The 20,361-nt window shown below is 34.1% G+C and overlaps 1 protein-coding gene across 4 annotated transcripts in view; it reads left to right on the plus strand.

Moving 5' to 3' along the window:
* The window catches only part of SPAST (spastin), a 50,326-nt gene that overhangs the window by 14,946 nt on the left and 15,019 nt on the right, over nt 1–20,361 (plus strand). For 2 of the 4 annotated variants that reach the window (XM_019741577.2, XM_019741586.2), the window contains exons 3-9: nt 1,182–1,265; nt 7,036–7,131; nt 10,951–11,138; nt 11,974–12,107; nt 12,384–12,477; nt 18,496–18,570; nt 19,430–19,501. In XM_019741577.2, coding sequence (XP_019597136.2) covers nt 1,182–1,265; nt 7,036–7,131; nt 10,951–11,138; nt 11,974–12,107; nt 12,384–12,477; nt 18,496–18,570; nt 19,430–19,501 — 743 coding nt within the window. The remainder of the gene's footprint in view (nt 1–1,181; nt 1,266–7,035; nt 7,132–10,950; nt 11,139–11,973; nt 12,108–12,383; nt 12,478–18,495; nt 18,571–19,429; nt 19,502–20,361) is intronic. The other 2 variants (XM_074331858.1, XM_074331859.1) reach the window with 1 other exon arrangement.

The following is a 20,361-nucleotide window of genomic DNA, read 5'->3' on the forward strand; positions in this document are numbered from 1 at the left end:
AACCAACTGAGCCATCCGGGAGGCAGCTCAGCTCAAGGTGCCGTGTTCAATCTTAGTTGCAGGGGGCGGAGCCCACCATCCCTTGTGGGACTCGAGGAGTTGAACCAGCAACCTTGTGGTTGAGAGCTCACTGGCCCATGTGGGAATCCAACCGGCAGCCTTGGTGGTAGGAGCTCGGAGCTCCAACCACCTGAGCCACTGGGCTGGCCCCAGAGCCTGAATTCTTAAATACTATGCTGTGACTGTTGTGTAGTACATAGGTACCACTATTAAATAAGTAAAGAACTTCAGTTTATTGTAGCTAAAATAAAATCGGAAACTAAAATTACAATACGTAGCCTAGAAATTTTAGCCTTATAGATCAGTCCACCCAGTGGATGTCTCTTGTCTCGCTGGCTGACTCTACTACTTACATAAATAATTACATTGTGTCCAATATTTACCGTGTTTTTTCTCTCCTCTTATTCTGACTACTCTAGCTACTGGTCTTCTGCATAAAATAGAGCAGAGTAAAACAAGTAAATATGGGAGGTTAGGCATTTGAGACTTTCATGAGTTTATGAGTATGACTTTGTGAATTATATACAAAATATGTTTGCTGTTCTTTGTCAATTTCATAGAAGAGTTCGAAGAAAATGAGTTGGTTATAGGAAAAATAGTATATTACTGAATCAAAAATGCCTTCAATTCTACCACTAATAGAAAAAAACAACTATGTCAATTAAACTGACACATACACTTCTTATGACATAGAATTTTAAACCTTATTAAATATAATCTCCTGACCTTATTTAGATATAGTTATAACAGCAGTGTAACATCATATCTATGACCAAAGTTGCATATGCACAGGCAGTAACAAACTGTTAATGATTGTAACCTGGCTGATAGCATTAGTAAGTTGGCAGTGGTTGTAAAATACATCCCGATTTCAAAGATTTCAAAATGTAGGGAAAAAATATATCTCAAAATCCATGAAATCCATGAAATAACCACAGTAGATATGAAACCAGCATAAGGAACTATAACCAATTTTTTAAAAGTTATTATTTGAAAATAATATTTTCTTAATTTCTTTATAAAGACTGTGACTCCCCATGAGATTAGTTGGGGTGATATTTTATCCGGAAGCATTATTAGTAGGGAAACATGGATATTTTAATTTTTTTTTCTTCTTTCAGGTGAACAGTGTGACAGAGCTAGACGCCTTCAAGCTAAAATGATGACTAATTTGGTTATGGCCAAGGACCGTTTACAACTTCTAGGTATCAATTAATGAATTGTGTAACTGGAATGAGATGTATCTGAAATGTGTGTTCAATGAAACTTTAAATGCAGATGGAAATAGACCAGTGATCTTGAAATGTGATCCAGGCTTTTTTTTCTTAACTTATAGAGAATTTCTAACATAGAAAATAGAAGAGTATAATGATAATTATCCAATACGCAGCTTTAATAATTATAAACTCATGGCCAGTCCTTGATTTATTTATACCAAGGGCTTGCAAACTACAGCCCAAGGGCTAAACCCAGTTCACTGCCCATTTTTATAAATTTGCACACAGCTACTCTCATTTCTTTATATGTCATGTGGCTGCTTTCATGCCACAGAGAGATCATACAGCTCTCAAAGGCTTTTAATATGTAGCTTTTAAAAATATTTAAATATTTACTACCTGACTTTTTTCCAGAAAAAGTTTGCCAACCCCAGTTTATATCCCTTTCCACTTTCCCCTACTTCATATTATTTTGAAACAAATTCTGACATGTTTTTATACATTTATAAGTATTTCATATTGTATCCCTAAAAGATAAAAGATACTTTAAAAATCGCCAAAATACCATTATCACACCTAAAAAATAATCATTTCTTTCAATATTAAATGTGATGGCTAAAAAAATGGTCAGTATCCAAATATAATTTATATATAATCTATAATATCCAGCCATTTTGTGATAACTTAATAACTTACTGTTTTTAATTAAATAACTTAATTATTTTTTGTAATTGTTTCCATCAGGATCTAAAGAAGATCCATATAATATGTCTCTTAGTACACAAGTCCATCTGCTTTTCTTTTTCTGGAGTTTATTTGTTAATGAAGCAGATCTTTGCCATATAGTGTTTCCTACAGTCTGACTTTTGTTGCATGCTTCTCCATGGTATCTGTTAATATGTTCTTCTGTCTCTTCCCTGTAATTGATGGTTGAATATAGAGCTTTGATCACTATAAAAGCTAGACATTAAAAGAATTAGTATTTTGGGTGTTGTTGTCTCTTGTCATGCTCAAAAGTGCTATGTACCCATACGTGAAAGATGTTACTTTAGAAAACAGGGATTGGGATAGAATGCATCAACATATTCCTGTCTTCTGAGAGCTCAAATAGTCTGGGATTATATATACCAAAGCCAGTTAAAAAAAGAGCTGTGTACAAGTGCATAGTAGAGCACATTTGTGTATTATGTGCTGGTTAAGAAATGGAGCTTTTCAGAGGCATGCCCAATGGGTATCTAATTAGAATGAAGAATGATACTGAGAGTTCTCCATACAGATTGTTTTGAGAGAATGCAGTCTGATGAATTTGTTAAAGGTTTATATATATCATACAAAGTAGTTCCCCCTTATCTGCAGGGATGTGTTCCAAATGGATTCCACCCACCCCCGGTGGATACCTGAAACCGCAGATAGTACCAAACCCTATACATACTATATTTTTCCCTGTATGTAAATACCTATGATAAAGTTTAATTTATAAATTAGGCACAGTAAGAAACTAGCAACAGTAACTAATAGTACAATAGAACAATTATAACAGCATACTCTAATAAAAGTTATATGAATATGGTCTCTCTCAATATATTATTGTACTATACTCACCTTTTCACTTAAAGGGATCGCTTTACGGCTTCTATCTGGCATAGCTGAATTGCCAGCATTACTACTCTTGCAGTTTGGGGCCATCAGTAAGTAAAATAAGGGTGACTTGAACACCAGCACTGTGATACCATGACGATCTGATAACCAAGATGGCTACTTAGTGACTAAGGAGTGGGTAGCATACACAGCATGGATACACTGGACAAGAGATGACTCATGTCCTAATCAGGATGGAGCGGGTTGGTGCGAGATTCCATCCCACTACTCAGAATAGTGTGCAATTGAAAAGTTATGAATTGTTTATTTCTGGAATTTTCCACTTAATATTTTCATCCCTCAGTTGACAGTGGGTAACTGAAACTGGAAAGTGAAACTGTGGGTAAGGGCGACTAATGTATCTTCAATTTAGTGATAGTGAAATTTAGAGGAAAGCTTAACCACAAAATCTACTCTAGATAAAAAGATAATTTCGGCATCAGCATCTTGGTATACATGGGGATTACCTTTTTTTCCTTTTGTTTAGCTTCATTCAGTATTCAACTCAGCAAATATTTATTGGGTGATTACCATATTTTAGGCGCTTAGGATATAGACAAGGCTTCCTCCTTCATAGAATTTATATTCCAGCAGGGGAAGATTGACAGTAGGCAATAAACATAACAATAAATAAATAATATAGTATGTTTGAAGATGATAAATATATGGAAAAAAGAAAAAGTAAAACACAGCAAGGGGGGTTCGGGGTGGATGAGAGGAGGTTTGATTTTTAGTTTTAAATAGGATAGTCACAGTATGCCTCTTAGAAAAGTTGACATGAGTTAGCCATGCAGGTATTTGGGTCCAGAAAGGTGTTAAGAGCCACAGTGCAAAGCCTTAAGAAAACACACCTGGTATGTTTGAGAAGCAGCAAAGAGGCCAGTGTGCCCCAAGAAAGAGTATGTTAGAGATGAGGTGAGAGAGCTAATGGGAGTGGGGATTGTTAAAACACTCAGGGCCTTATAGGCCACCGTGAAGATTTGAGCTTCTACCACCTGTGAAATGGGAAGCAATTATATGGATTTTTAGAAAAGGAATGATATAATCTGACTTAAATTTAAAAAGGGTCACTCTGGCTACTATGTTGCTTGTAGACTCTAAGGCAGAACCAGGGAGAGCAAGTAGGAGCACTACAATAGTAAGCTAGGAGGAAACTCATGGAGGCCTGGACCTGGATGATATCAGGAGAAACAGTAACACGTTTTTGGATTGTGATTATATTTGAAGGTTCAGCAAACGGGTTTACTGATAGACTGGATAAAATGTTCCTCTCTTTAAGGCTTTCATAATGGGGGAGGAAGATACATAAATAGATAACTTATATCAGTGCAGGATGTAATGTACAAATATGTTGTGGGGGTGGGGAAATAGGTGTCTAGGAAATCTTCCTGGAAGAAGTGAAAACTAAAGTGGGTATCAAAAAAGATAAAAGTTATTGAAGAAAGGGAGAAAGATGGTACAGAGGGAAATAAAAGTGTGAACAAAGACTTGGGCAAGAAACAGCATAGTGAGTAAGGAAGGGTGCTGGTAGAGACGGGGATTTGGGATTGCATGGATGGCCTTGTTTATCACGTAAAGGAGCCGAGTGCTAATCTACGGGCAGTGGGAAGCTGCTAAAGGGTTTTAGGCAGACGAGTTAAGTGGTAAGATTTTCTTTTTAAGTAGATAATTGTGTGGGGCTTGCGTGTGAGAGGTCAAGCAGCAAAGTAACTTTTATTTTAAGTCATTGATTACTCTATATAACGTTTAGTCATCCTAAAAAGAAGCATTAAACTAAACTTACATTCTTTAACAAAAATGAATTGAGTAGGTTCACATTAGCAGTGTACTGCTATTGTGAATGTGTGTTTCCATACATCTAAATCTAAACCCTACACACCTAAAAAACAAATTCTATGGACTTTTGTTCCTAATTATTATCAAAACTGAGGATTTAATTTGTTTATTATATAATGAATGTTTATGTGAACTTTCTGTTACATCTCATTGAAGGGAGTGTTAATTGATAAAGAAGACATTTATAAATCAGTGTTTTTTCTAATTTATGTCTGTTGCCAACACAAATGGTTTCTTTCTCAGTATGGTGATTTGGAGAGTATTATCATTGAGAAAAATCAGATGACCTACCTGTTAACTAACAACAACAACAAAAAAAACCCAGCTCCAAGGTATATTGTATCAGCCAGTTCTAGGATACAAAAGCTGTGCAGTACTTTGTGCTTTGTGCAAAAAGGGTAGCTGCTATTTAACCTGTCCCAAAGGCATGTGTGGTTGTACCATAAACCAAGCATGGCGCCTGCTTGTCTGACCTTAGAAATGAAAGTTTAGGAGAGTTAGTATATATGTGCTATATTTTTTATTGTATTCATTGACTTTCTAGTATTGAAGAAAATAATCAGTTATGACAAGTTGGAATGTTTCAAGAAAATTAATGTGGCAAAAATTGAGCCCTATTGTGAATGAGGCACAGAGCAGGTACTTTATGTATATTATTTTATTGAATCCTTGAGACCTTCGGAAAACAAGCTAAAGCAGGTACGTTCTAGTGAGGTAGTGGTGGAGCAGGGTGTTTGTCAACTAGCAATGTGGATTTAGTTGAATGGGGAAAAAAGAATGTAGCAGTGATGCAGAGTGGCAAGGAAGTTTAAACTGCTACCCTCTTAGCCTTCAGGTGCTAGACATAGAGACCCAGATCATAAGAGGATTTGTTGTTGTTATTTGAAGTGAAGGTAGGGTTGAAATAATCCTTTGTTAATTTTTAAAATAGGAGATATAGGCACATGCCACAAAATTTTAGAAGTTTTAAGTTTTTAACTATCCCATACTATGCCTCAGCCACTCATTTCCCCTTCCAAAGGCAGCTGCTATTACCAGTTTGTCTGGGTCCTTTTTAGAGATAACCTTCTTGTACCGTAGTCCCCCTTTATCCATGATTTTACTTTCTGCTGTTTCAGATACTCGCGGTCAGCTGTAGTCCAAAAATATTAAATGGAAAATTCCAGAAAAAAATGATCTATAATTGCATGCTGTTCCGAGTAGCGTGATGAAATCTTGGGCCTTCCCGCTCCATCCCATCTGGGATGTGAATCATCCCTTTGTCCAGCGTATCCATGCTGTATATGTTACCTGCTAGTTAGTCACTTAGTAGCCGTCTTCGTTACCAGGTTAGTTATCAGAGAGAAAGAGACCACATTCACATAACTTTTATTACAGTATATTATAATTGTTCTATTTGATTACTAGTTATTGTTGTTAATGTTACTGTGCCTAATTTATAAATTAAGCTTTATTATAGATGTGTATGTATAAGAAAAAACGTGTAAGGTCCTGTACTATCTGCAGTTTCAAGCATCCACTGGGGCGTCTTGGAGTGTATCCCCTGCTGCTAAGGGGGGACTACTGTCTAAAAGTGCACGTGTGTGTGTCAAAAATGATAGGGTATTGTACACACAGTTCTGCAGCATGCTTATTCCAGTCTGCTTTATTACCTTTATCTTTTGCTTGACATGTTAATGTAGATTAACATGGCATTTCCTAGACATTCCTTATAGTTTTCGTCTGTGTCATTTTAAGTGTTGTTCTCCTTTCCTGAAAGGTCCTTTCTTTTTACCTTTCAAATCCTATCCAACTCATAGTCCACTTTTTCTGTAAAGCCCTTTTAATGTTCTCTTTCTTTCGTGCTATACAATCTTCTTTTTAAAAAAAATCGTGTTGTAAGTTGTCAATTATATTTAATAAGTATCTGGGTGGTAGAGACCATATTCATTTTTTTAATCTCCATGCTGCTCTTCCTACACAATAATTTGGACATACTAAATACTCAGAAAATATTTGCTGATGATAATAATAGTGATATGGAACTGCCTCAGGTTACCAAATCTGAATAAGGTATATTTTTAACATAGCCATTCACTTGTTAATTTCTGTTGCTTTTTTAATGTCTGAGTTTTTACTAATTATTTATTTTAGGAGAATTTTACATAAATGCAAAACCCTTCATCATGTAACAATATCCTTGTAACACTTCAAATCAGTTTTCATTTTTACATGTATCTTTTTTTCATTATGCATTTTTTTCTTTTTGTTTATTTTGTTCTTTCTTACCCCCTCTGTTGCATAGAGAAGCTGCAACCAGTTTTGCAATTTTCCAAGTCACAAACAGACGTCTATAATGACAGTACTAACTTGACATGCCGCAATGGACATCTCCAGTCAGGTGGGTTCAGGTTAACTAACGTAAATAATAAAGCTTGCATGCAAAGTCAAGTCCTACTTAACCTGATAATGTTGATTTGATTTTATAATGATAGATGTGATTGGTTTTTGTTTTCTCAGGGCCATGTTAAAAATACAGTAGTATCCCCATCATTCACAGTGTATAAACATGTAACGGTAATATATAGCCATTCCCAACATGCTTTATTTGCATATTTTGCAACCTCTTAATTTTTGAGATTATAAAACATGAAGGTTCATTTTCCTAGATTATGAAAATATTTTCTTTCTATTGTATTTTCAGCTTTTGTGCTTTTTAATTTGTGGATAGATATATAAGGTTTTTATGAAGTAGTGTTTTTTAAGACAGAAATTTAAAATTTTGTTTTATGTCAGTTTTCATTGCATATCAATTTTCATATATACTATACTTGAATGTTTTATCTTAGCACTTGTTAGAAATAATTTGAAGCTCAGTTCACATAGTGAGGAGAAACATTAGAATACTAGTATTTATTATGGGTTAAGTTTGTATTCCACTAACTTTGGGGTATCATCTCTGACAGCACAGTAAATGCTATTTTGTTTTATTTAGTGGGGAGAATCTTCATTTTTTAGGTTCTCTGATGTCTTGGCCAGTTTTATTGGTGACTTTTTCAGCATTAGTCTCATGTCCATACAACTTTATTTAAATTGTAGCAAAAACAAAAACAAAAAGCCTTAGTTCGGACTATAAGACAACTGCCTTCATATTCATATGTACATATTCATATATAATACAAAACTTTTAAGATTTCAGTATAGAAGAGATAGAGTAAATGGATTTCTATGGACAGTTGGTCATTAACTCTTTCCATGTGTGGCTTCACTTATCCCTTAAAGAGTTTTCTTTGGTTTGATCTTCCAGTGTAAGCCCCATGTCAGTAGCTACATTCCTTTCCTCATTCCTTCCTGTACCTGATTTAAAAATACCATTTCAAGTATAGAGATAAGTATTTTGTCTATTTCTCTTAGCATGGCTTTAAAGAATTGACATTTTCATAGGGAACTTTTTAAACAAACAAAGAAATGTAAGACTGCACCACATATAAATAGTTACGTTTCCAAAATACAAATTTAAGATCCTAATAATTCTACTTGGATAAACAGCAAAAATTTTCGAGCCTTGAAGAGCTGGTATGCCTTTCCGTTGTTGTCTTGATTCTCTTCTACTTCATTCCACATGCGAGATCCCCCTGTACTTTTCTAAAATGCAAAAAATTTTAAAAAGCCAGTTTCTCTTTCTGGGACCCATTAAAAAAAAACCAACTATATTACTTCAAATCCCTAATAATCTGTCTGTCCTATTCTGTTTTCTGGTTGAGGGAACATTTTGACTTCAGAGCTAATTTACGCAGCACTGGTGTTTGTACTAATGAATGAGCTGGTTCACTCCAGCCTAGTTTTTGAGTGTCACCCACTTCTGGAACAGTCTGTGATGTGACACTGGGATGAGTTACTTATCTCTGTTAGGAAATAGTTATGCCAAAGTCTACTTATTACTTCAGTATATTATCTACAATGTCCAATTTTCTACTCAGAATTACTAGACGTGCAAAGAAATAGGCAAGTGTGACCCTTACTCAAGAAAAAAAAAATCAGTCAGAGGAAACTGACTCTTGACTGTGCCCAGATGTTGAATTAGCGGACAAAGACTTCAAAGCAGCTATTATAAATATATTCAAAAAAGTAAAAGAAAATGTGGTATCAGTTAACAAACCTGCAATCTTAGCGGATAATACAAACTACACAAAAAAACTAATGGAAATTCTAAAGTTGAGAACTACAGTTGCTGAAATAAAAATTTGCCAGATAGCTTCAACAGCAACTGGAGATGTCAAAAGAAAGATGCAGCGATCATGAACCCAGATCAATAGCAATTGCTAAGTCAAATGATTCCTATATTATCAGAAAGCAGATTAGTGATTACCTAGGGCTAGGGACAGTCAGAGGGATGGAGTGCTATGCAAATGGATGCAAGGAAACTTTTGGGTATGATGGAAATATTTCGTATCTTGATTTTAGTGGCTATTTCACCATCATCAGATTGTACTTTTAAAATACTGTTCTTGATTTATCAGTTTTTGATATGTATTGACTTCTTATTCAGGTAGAAGTTGATTCTCTTATGCCACCCTTTGTCTCCCAATATATGTATTGCTATTTTTAGTTATATTTTAAAATCATATTTAACACTATTAAGACTTAGTAAATACCATTTGCCCAAAACCAAATAATTTATTCTAATTATATTTCCTTTTTTGAGTTTTTCGTCCCCACATATTTTGTGATTTTCCTTGTTCTCTAATTTTATATTACAGTTTTTTACTCCTTTCTGTGTTTAATATGCTTTTTAACAAAAAGACCTCCATTAGTAGTTCCTTTAATGTGGGTTTGTAGATAGTAAACTCTCTTAGTCTTTCTAATGTCTGAAAATAACCCTCATTCTTAAGTGATAAGTCATCTGGATATAGAATTGATGTAGGTTAACACTTCTTTTCCGTCAACATTTAGAATATACTCCATTGCCTACTGACCTTTGTTATTTTGTTATGAAAAGTCTGCTGTTATTGTCATACTTCCATGTGGAAATTTCTATCCATTTGTAGTCTCAGGACTGTATATGTGTGTCTGAAGAAGTTCTCCAGTCTGGTTTTTTTCCTCTGAAATGAATATTTATCTTCACCCTACACAGATCTTGCTTTTATTCATATCTTTGCTTTTGCTGATTGTCATTCCCTTTTCTGGATTGCCTCCTGCTTCTTCCCTTAGGGTCACTATTCACTAGTTCTTTCAACATATGTTTCAGAACTTTACGTTTATTTACTGGAAAAACTTCTTGATCACCTTACTTTACTCTCAATTTCCCTTCTTTTGAGTTTTATTAAACCGTATTAAAGGAGTTGATGAGAAAAGCAAAAATAAGGCTTTTGTCTTTTCTCTAGGCTACTGTAATTTGCTGACTGATTTAACATTTGTCTTCACAGTATAAACATTGTTTATAAAAATATTATTGGGAAGCAGTGAGATTTGAAAATTTAAAAGCCTGTAATTTATGTAGAAGAGCACTGTAGGTAAGTCAGGTAATCTTTTAGACTTAATTGAAGATCTTCTATATTTATTTACATATATATTATACAGCACATTAAATACTTGACATATTAAAGACTATATCTTTATACCTTTAAATTAAAAATTGATTTTTTAGTAGTTTCAGGTGTACAAAACAACATAATGATTAGACATTTACACCCCTCACAAAGTGATAACTCCAATAAGTCTACTACCCCTCTCACATCATACATAGCTATTACAATACCATTGACTATATTCCCTCTGCTGTACTTTACATCCCATGACTGTGTGTGTGTATATATATACACACATATATATAATTATAGTTGACATTCAGTATTAGAAATTGATTGTTTTTTAAAACTCTTTTCATGGGCACAGATCATGGACTTTCATACTATCTTATAGTCTTAAAAGTTTGGAACAAAGGTAATGCAGTGCTATTTTTTCCCTTCTGTACAATAAGAAAATTAGAATATACATCAAGAAATCTAAAACCTAAATAAACCATATCTTGTTCAACCAATTGCAACACCCTATGAACACCCTAGTATTAACATACTGATTGAAATCTTATTTTGAAATATTGCTAAAGTAGAAAAACCTATTAGCTTAATTTTGCAAATTTGTATTGGCCTTTATTATTACTTTTATAATGTTTAGCCACAATTTTCTAACCATTTTGATTTTACTATTTCCTTAATAGAAAGTGGAGCAGTTCCAAAAAGAAAAGATCCCTTAACACACACTAGTAATTCACTGCCTCGTTCAAAAACAGTTACGAAAGCTGGATCCACAAGCCTTTCAGGCCATCACAGAGCACCTAGTTACAGTGGTTTATCCATGGTTTCTGGAGTGAGACAGGGACCTGGTCCTTCAACTGCCACTCATAAGGTATTTGGAGACAGAACTTAATTGCTCTGCTTTGCACATAGAAAAATTTGAACATGATATGCCTGCTTAAGTTTATTTCAAATACTTTATAATGCCTCAAAGAATTGATAAGTTTCCACAAAGTTGAATGTAATTTTTCTTTTTTTAAAATCTATAAGGGCATCTTGCTGTTAAAAAGCAAATCTTGGGGGTGGGGGGTGGGAGATGAGGGTAAGGGAGATCGAATATATGGTGATGGAAGGAGAACTGACTCTGGGTGATGAACACACAATGGGATTTATAGATGATGTAATACAGAATTTTACACCTGAAATCTATGTAATTTTACTAACAATTGTCACCCCAATAAATTTAATTAAAAAAAATAAATAAATAAAAAAAGCAAATCTTACTTTACCTCGTTTTGGACCTAATTAGGCTTTTTTTATAGTAAGTTTGCTTATCCAATCTGTTGTATAATGCTATGTAGTTCATTTTAAATTTGTTATTTTTAAAATTATTTAAATCTATGTAAATGTTTTGTGACATTAAATATACCTAGAGTTTTGTTACAATTCTAACAAGGATCAAAATTACATGACTGTATTGTCATAGAGCCTTTTTATTTTATAGTAGCTCAATCTCTCTGGACAAAATCCTCTATAAACCCACTTCAAGGCAAATGTAGTTCTCTGGTGAATACCTTTTACCTTGGAGTAAATAATACATCTTTGGGATTCTTGTATTCTTTTTCCTTGTTTTAAACCTTTAATTCTGTGAACTTAAAGGTTAATTCTCTTGTGAAAAGTGTAAAGGCTAGGTTGTATTTTCACATTAAACTTTTGTGTCCTTTAAGAGTACACCAAAAACAAATCGAACAAATAAACCTTCCACCCCTACAACTGCTGCTCGTAAAAAGAAAGACATGAAGAATTTTAGGAATGTGGACAGCAACCTTGCTAACCTTATAATGAATGAAATTGTGGACAAGTAAGTTTTGCCATCTAAAGTGTTTTGTTTTACAGTTTTTATTTACAAAATGTATCATATGCGAAATAGATAATAAATACCTTGTCTGATTTACATATTTAATTTTTATGTTGGTTTCCAGTTACTATAAATGTAGAAAACCATTGCTTTCTGATTTAACTATAGTTTCACAGTAAGTTAACATAAAAATGACTATGTTTCATTGAGCTTAGACTTCATATTATAATAACTGAAGCACATTTTTATTGTGGAGCTAACTAAAATTCTGTTTCTTAGTGGAACAGCTGTTAAATTTGATGATATAGCTGGTCAAGAATTGGCAAAACAAGCATTGCAAGAAATTGTCATTCTTCCTTCTCTGAGGCCTGAGGTAAGGAGGATATTATCACTTTCCTATAACATCATCCATTACTGAATCTAGCAGCAGTAAAGAAATGTTTGAGCTATATTAGAATGATTAATTCATATAACAGTAGAGATAATGATTTTTAAAAAAATTAAAAAACACTAGCAATTGATGTCGACTAGTTAATATAGGAGAGGCAAATGACCCATTTTTAACATTTATAGGAAAAGTAGGTAACAGGAAATAATTTTTATATCAAGGTAAGAAGGATTTAAAATTAAGAGACAGAAATCATACTGGAGAAAAGGGTAATTACGATAAAATTATCCTTTAAGTCTAAATTTGAAGAACAAGTTTTAAAAGAATTATTTTCAAAGAAATTAAGTCATGAAAGTAAGTAGAGAGCCAGTGAATAATGGGTAGGGATCTAACTTTCCATGCCATATTCTTTATACCCGCTAAGGAAATTAGATAATCTTGCAATGGATAATAAGTATTTGATTTTCGATACTTGGCACTGTTTGGCATTTTTTTAATTCACAGATTGAATATTTGATGTTATTCTGATAATGTTGCAAAAAATAAATCTGAAGATCCACTTCTGGGTCAGTTATTTATCTTCTTGAACCTTCAGGTCTTATGGATTCATTTACAACATCTAGTGAAAGTAGATGTTGTATGGCACATTGGGATGGATGCACTTTTAAATGAATGTGTAAAGGTTATGTGGCTCTGTTTTTCTATAGTCTCAGTCATTTTCATATTACTTGATGGTGTTTACAACTCATGAGTACCAACTATACTGGAACTTACTGAATATTTTTCAATCTGCTTCCTTTGTTTTACTACTTATTCATTCTAAGTAGCAATGTACATGAAATCACTGGTTTGATAACCTAATTGAAAGTTTGATAATATGCAATAAAATAATTTGTGAATTATTAAAATGGAAAGCATTTTTTCTTATATAAACCAAATTTATCTTTTGTACCATTTCAGGCCACCTTGGGGAAACATATGGTAGCCTTTGTATTGTTGGAGTTATAAAGAGTAGTAAATACAGCAGACTGAGTTTTGACCAAAAATGCTTGTTCAAAGGATTCATATAGTTGTAGACGTGAACAGGATCTTAGCAATTGTCTAGTCTATTTGTGGATGAAGAAATTAATCCTAAGACACAAATTATTTGCTCAAGATTATAGTAAAGTGGTGGATTTAGGGAATGAAATAAAAATAAATTTCCTAAGATAAGAACTGCCTCCTCAATGCTATAGCTGCCACCTAATTATTAAATGTGGGTTTTAGTATTTATTAAGTGCTGTGCTTTTTAGGGTACAAAAAGTACATCTAAAATTGCGAAGGCAGTACTAAGGAAATTTTTGGACTATGCTGGAAAAGTCATTCAGCTTCTGCTTTACCCGTACCTTAAAAGAATACATCTAAACTAAACAGTGAGGTCAAACACATGAATTTGCATTTAGGCATATTTCCATGGTAGTGGCATAATGTGTGATTAAGAAGCTGGAATAATGTGAAAATGCTAGATGAAAGTTGAATATCCTAGACTCAGGGAAGGGCAAAAAACCTTAGTAAATGTACTAAATGAATAGGGAGACAGAATGTTATCAAGATGTCAATTCTTTCCAAGTCGATATATAGATTCAATACAATCCCAGTCAAAACTCCAGCCAGTTATTTTGTGGATCATGAAACTGATTTTAAAGTTTATATGGAGAGGCAAAAGACCCAGAATAGCCAACACAATATTGAAGGAAAAGAACGAAGATGGAGAACAAAGTTGGAGGACATTACCTCAAGACTTACTATAACTCTACAGTAATCACACAGCATTATTCACAATAACCAAAACATGGAAACAACTTAATTGTCCATCGATGAATGATTGGATAAAGAAAATATTTTATATATACATATATATGTATATATAAAACGTTATATTTATAAAACATTTTATATACATATAAAAGAATATTATTCAACCGTAAAAAAAGAAGGAAATCCTGCCATTTGTGATAAGTGAAAATTCTGCAATGTATAAGTGAAATAAATCAGACAGAAAAGAAAAATACTATGTGATCTCACTTATATGTGGAATCTAAAAGCATTGAACTCATAGACACAGAGTAGAATGAAGGGAGAAACAAGGAGAGATCGGTAAAGGGTACAAACTTTCAGTTAAAAGGTGAATAAATCCTAGGAATCTAATGTATAGCGTGGTGACTATAGTTCACAATACATATTGTATACTTGGAAGTTGTTATGAGAGTAGAGCTTTAATGTTCTCACCATAACAACAACAAAATGGTAATTATGTGAGGTAAAGGATGTGTTAACTAACCTTATTGAGGTAAACATTTTGCCATAAATATGTATCAAATCACATTGTACATCTTAACCTTGTACAATTATGTTGACTATATCAATAAAGCTGGAAAAAAATATTAAAAACAAAAAAAGCTACAGTAATCAAGACAGCATGTCATTGGCAAAAGAATAGAGAAGATCAGTAGATCAGACTAGAAAGTCCAGAAATAGATCCACGTGTCCACTTATTTTTGACAAAGGAGCAATGGCAATTTGATGGAGAAAAGATAGCCTTTTCCACAAATGGTTCTGGGACAACTGAACGTCCACATGCAAAATAATTAATCTAGACACATACTATATAAAAATTCAAAATTGGCTATAGACCTAAATGTAAAAGGCAAACTAAACTATAAAAATCCTGGAAGATAACATAGAAGAAAATGTAGATGATCTTTAGTTTGAGGATGACTTACTAGCTACAACACCAAAAGCATGATCCTTGAAAGAAAAAAATTGATAAGTTAAACTTCATTAAAATTAAAAACTTCTTTGTGAAAGACTTCATTAAGAGAATGAAAGACAAGCCACAGACTAGGAGACGATTTTGGCCAAACATAAGGTGTGATAAAAAAAAATAGGGTGAATGTTCAAATAAAAAAATGTATTACAGAAAAAGACACATTGCCATTAATCCCCCTCAAAATACATCCTCCCCTCACTTCGAACACACTTATCCCATCGTTCTTGCCACTTTCTGAAGCAGTGCTGAAGTCCTCTTTCAGGAGTGTCTGTAGTTGTGCTGTCGTGGTTACCTCAATGTTCTGAATAAATTCAAAACATTTACCTTTCATGGTCATTTTGACTTTGGGGAAGAGCCAGAGGTGGCAAAGTGCCAGATTCCATGAATAAGGTGGACGAGGACACACCGTAATGTTTTTATTTGACAGAATATGCTGTACTAGAAACGATGTGAGACATGGAGCCTTTCTGTTGTGATCACAAAATATGGCGAATGCTGCTGCTGAGTGCCATCCAATGAAAAGGCAGGGATCTTCAATACGAGAAGCGGTGTGTCGAACCTTAGTAACAGTGTGTGACAGGTTTCAACTTGTTCAGTGCAGTCAGTCGGGTATCAGCTACAATTGAGAGAAGGTATGTTTTAATGTGTGCCATAAGTCATCCTCCATCATGACAACACTCCGTGTCACACATCGCTTCTGGTATACGGCAATTTCAAAGTGATTTGAGGCAGCTGCGACAGCACAACTAAAGGCACTCACAAAAGAGGACTTCCAGAATTGCTTCGGTTAGTGCAAGAACGATGGAATAAGTGTGTTTGAAGTGAGGGGGAGTATTGAGGGGAATTAATGGCAATATGTCTTTTACTGTAATAATTTTTTTTAAACATTCACTGTATTATTTGATCATACCTCATATATGTTGAAGGACTGGTATCCAAATTAAATAGTGTTTGCCCGAAAATAAGACCTAGCCAGAGCCGCTGCCCTTTGAGCATTGAGCATTGAGCCCCTTTCGAGCCTTGCCTTTGCTCGGGGCCGCTCCAAACCCTTTGGAGTGTACTTTTTCTCTTAATAATTCCACCTTGAGCCCTGAGCCCTCAGCTGCTCCTCTTGGTGCTCAGCCAGCTCCTAATTCTTTGGAGTGTACTATCTCTTCTCAAAAACTTTTTCACCACTTTGAAAAAAGACAAACAACAACAACAAAAAGACTTAGCTGTACTGTCAGCTCTAACGTGTCTTTTGGAGCAAAATATATATTATATAATATATATAAATATAAGACCAGGTCTCATTAATTTTTGCTCCAAAAGACACGTTAGAGCTGATGGTCCTGCTAGGTCTTATTTTCAGGGAAACACGATACAAAGAACTTTTAAAACCCAACAGTAAGAAAACATATTACTCAGTTAAAATATGGGCAAAAAATCTGAACAGACACCTCACCAAAGAAGATAACACAGATGACAAACATGCATGTGAAAAAAATACACTACATCATTTGTCATTAGGGAATTGCAAGTTAAATAACAGTAAGATTCCATTACACACTTACTAGAATGGCTAAATCTGTAATGTTGATAGCACCAAACGCTAGTGATGAGGTGGAGCAACAGGAACTCTCGTTCATTGCTGACAGGAAGGCAAATGGTACAGCCACTTTGGAAGACATTTTGACACTTTCTTACAAAACTAAACATATTCTTACTGTGCTGTCTAGCAGTCACGCTCCTTAGTATTTACCCAAATGAGTCAAAATATATGTCCGCACAAAAACATGCACACAAATGTTTATAGTAGCTTTACTTGAAATTGCCCAAACTTGGAAGCAACTAACATGTTCTTTCATAAGTAAATGGATAAACTGGTATATTCGTATAATAAAATACTATTATTCATCACTAAAAAGAAATGAGCTATCACACCAGGAAAATACACAGAGGAACCTTAGCTAGATACTTCTAAATCAAAGAAGCAAATCTGAAAAGGCTATCCTGTATATTCCAACCATATGACATCCTGGAGTCGCAAAACAATGGAGACAGTAAAAGATCAGTGGTTGCCAGCGGTTCAGGGGGAGGGAGGGAGTGATGACTAAATGGAGCACAGGGCATTTTTTAGGGTAGTGAGACTGTAATAGTGGATGCATGATACGAACAGTGAACCCTAAGTAAACTATTGCCATTAATTAATAATAAAGTATCATATTGGTTCATCAGTTGTAATAAATGTATCATACCAATGCAAGATGTTAATAATAAGGGAAAATGGGGAGGTGAAGAGTTTCATGGGAACTCTGTACTTTCCATTCAATGTTCTGTAAACCTAAACCCCACCACCACCAAAAAAAAAAGGGGTGTTTTTTTAAAGTTGAATATCATCCACTTCAAATGGTTCACCTTAAAAGTTCATACACCTTCACTCTTCAAGTGTTATCAGTCTGGTGCTTCACCCTTGACTCCTGCCACACCTGATATCCTTGAGTCTGGAGACTCTGGTTTAATTTCTCTAAAATATAACTTCTGCCTCCTTTGGTTGTGGAAGAAGAGTACTTGCCTAAATGTTCTTGGAAGGGGGGGTGGCGGGGGTGGTAAAGAGCATAGGTTCAGTTGTTCCTCATACAAACTTTGAATCAGTTTGGCTGCCTACCTTACTGCTGCTTTCTGCAGTAGCCGATGATTCTGCGTCCTAAGCTTTTCCATGGGTTTTCGTTCACATCAGCTTGCTCCTTGTATCTGGATATCCCTTCACAAGCAGCTGCTGCAGCTGTGCTAAATAATTTACCGCACTTTATCAGTTCTCCATCTACAAAAACTCATTGTGTCCTCTGTTGTCTCCTTTCCTATTCTGTTTTGAAGATTGTTATCTTTTTTATTCATTTACTGTTCTGTTGGTGAGATTTCTAAAGGAAGTAGAGAAGCATACCTATGATCAATATGTTTAGTTTAACCAGTCTGTTTTCATTTTGATTAATGAGGACTTGGTTTTATTTCATTCTGTTTTCTTCTATCTTAATAATTATACTTTATTATAATTAATTTATTATAATATAATAAATAATTATAGTTTATTGATTTGTGTTCTCTTCTGTTTGAGAGGATGCTACTGAAAAATTGTGCTTTTTAGATGACAAATAATTCTTAAAATGTCTGGAAAAAAGTATCTCCATAATTATAGTTGTGTATATATTTTTCAGCTGTTCACAGGGCTTAGAGCTCCTGCCAGAGGATTGTTACTCTTTGGTCCACCTGGAAATGGGAAAACAATGCTGGTAAGAATTCTTTGTAAGTTTGAATGTTCTTTTGAGATATTTGGAACAATAATATATATTTTTAAAACTTTACATTGTTCCTGATTCTATTATTAATGGCTTGCTTTTTGCTATAACATATTTCTCTTAAGTTTTTAAACTAGTTTCCAATGAAAAAATAGATGGAAAACCATATATGTTATCTTCAGTCATATGTTTTGGGCTAGTTAAATTGATCAGGGTAGTTTTTATTATTTTCCCAAGTTAAATAATAAAATTTTTACTTTAGAAGAGCTTACCTTACTATATTGTCTTCCTAACCCTTGACTTTACTATCTTAACAACTTTATATAAATAATCTGCGTGATACAGATTTTTTTTTTAAATTGAAGTGTAATTAACATACAACAGATTTTTTTTTCCCAGTATCCTTTGCCAAAAGTTTTTACTGGGATCTGGATACTTCTTTCTCTTGCATAGCTCTTCTAGAGGGAAAAAAGTAAATAGGGAAAGAGTAACTTCTTTCCTTAGCTGTTCATCTTTCTCTTCTAAAACTAGGAAGAGAGTAATACCTTCTTATTTTTTAACCTCTCCCTATCCAGTTGTCTTTCTAAAACTAGGAAGAGAGTAATACCTTCTTATTTTTTAACCTCTCCCTATCCAGTCTCCATTACGAAAAAAGAGAGTGGAGCAAAGCACAGGTCTTCCTAGATTTTCCTCATTGCTAAGAAGGAAACACATTGATTGCCATGTACTGGGAATTGTGTCATACCTTACATTTTTAGAAAATCTTTTCTAATACTTAAGTTGATCTAATGTGGTTATCTTTTTAAAGCAAGATATTGAACTAATGTAATGTTTGCCCTTGTGATTTTTAAAGGCTAAAGCAGTAGCTGCAGAATCTAATGCGACCTTCTTTAATATAAGTGCTGCAAGTTTAACTTCAAAATATGTGAGTGTTTTTTCCAGTATTGTCATATTTTAAGTTACTGTTTAAATGTTACTGTGTTAAGTAATGGTAATAACATTATACAAAAATATTCGTGTTTAAGTTTTATATCTATTATATTATTCAAAGATGATGAATATGACTCTTCATGGTAGAAAGTCGTGTGTATTTATCAGGCTCATTTAAAATTAGAATTGTGCTGTCAAATACTGTATTAGCTTAATAGGGCTGTGTAACAAAGTACCATAAACTGGCTGGCTTAAACAACAGAAAATTTATTGTACAGTTTTGGAAGCTAGAAGTCCAAGGTCAGTTATTGGCAGGGTTCTCAATTTTGTAATTAAAAGTTATCTATAAAATGATACCACTTGTTTTATAAGTAAAATTGTTATTAGAGTAGGTTTATCCACATTATGCACATAGTGTAGTGGAGAACACCATCTTAGAAGTTAGGAGATAGGGGTTCCAACCTAACTTTTACACACTGAGCTGGCCTTAAAGTATCACTTCAGACCTTACTTCATTTACAAAGTGTTGATGTCATAAGAGGTGATCTCTTGCAGTTCCCTCCATGCTCTGATAATATTTGTTTTGATGATTCTAAATCTGGAGTCATTGCTTTTTTTTTTTAATGAAATTTTCAATAAAAAAGAATAGATGCCACCTAGAGGACAGAAGAGTTTTTACAGCAAATTACCTCAAACCTCATGACCCTTTCATTAAATGCTTTGGTGTATAGAATGGTTTTAGTATAGGGTCTCAAGGGGTGTTCCTAGGCCTCCTGGACTACCTAGAAATATTTTTGATACTTATTGAGAGTGATACTGTGAGAATGCGTTTTCAAGGTGTTCTTAATAGAGCAA

This window comes from Rhinolophus sinicus, linkage group LG05 (genome assembly GCF_036562045.2).
Source record: "Rhinolophus sinicus isolate RSC01 linkage group LG05, ASM3656204v1, whole genome shotgun sequence".
NCBI lineage: Eukaryota > Metazoa > Chordata > Mammalia > Chiroptera > Rhinolophidae > Rhinolophus > Rhinolophus sinicus.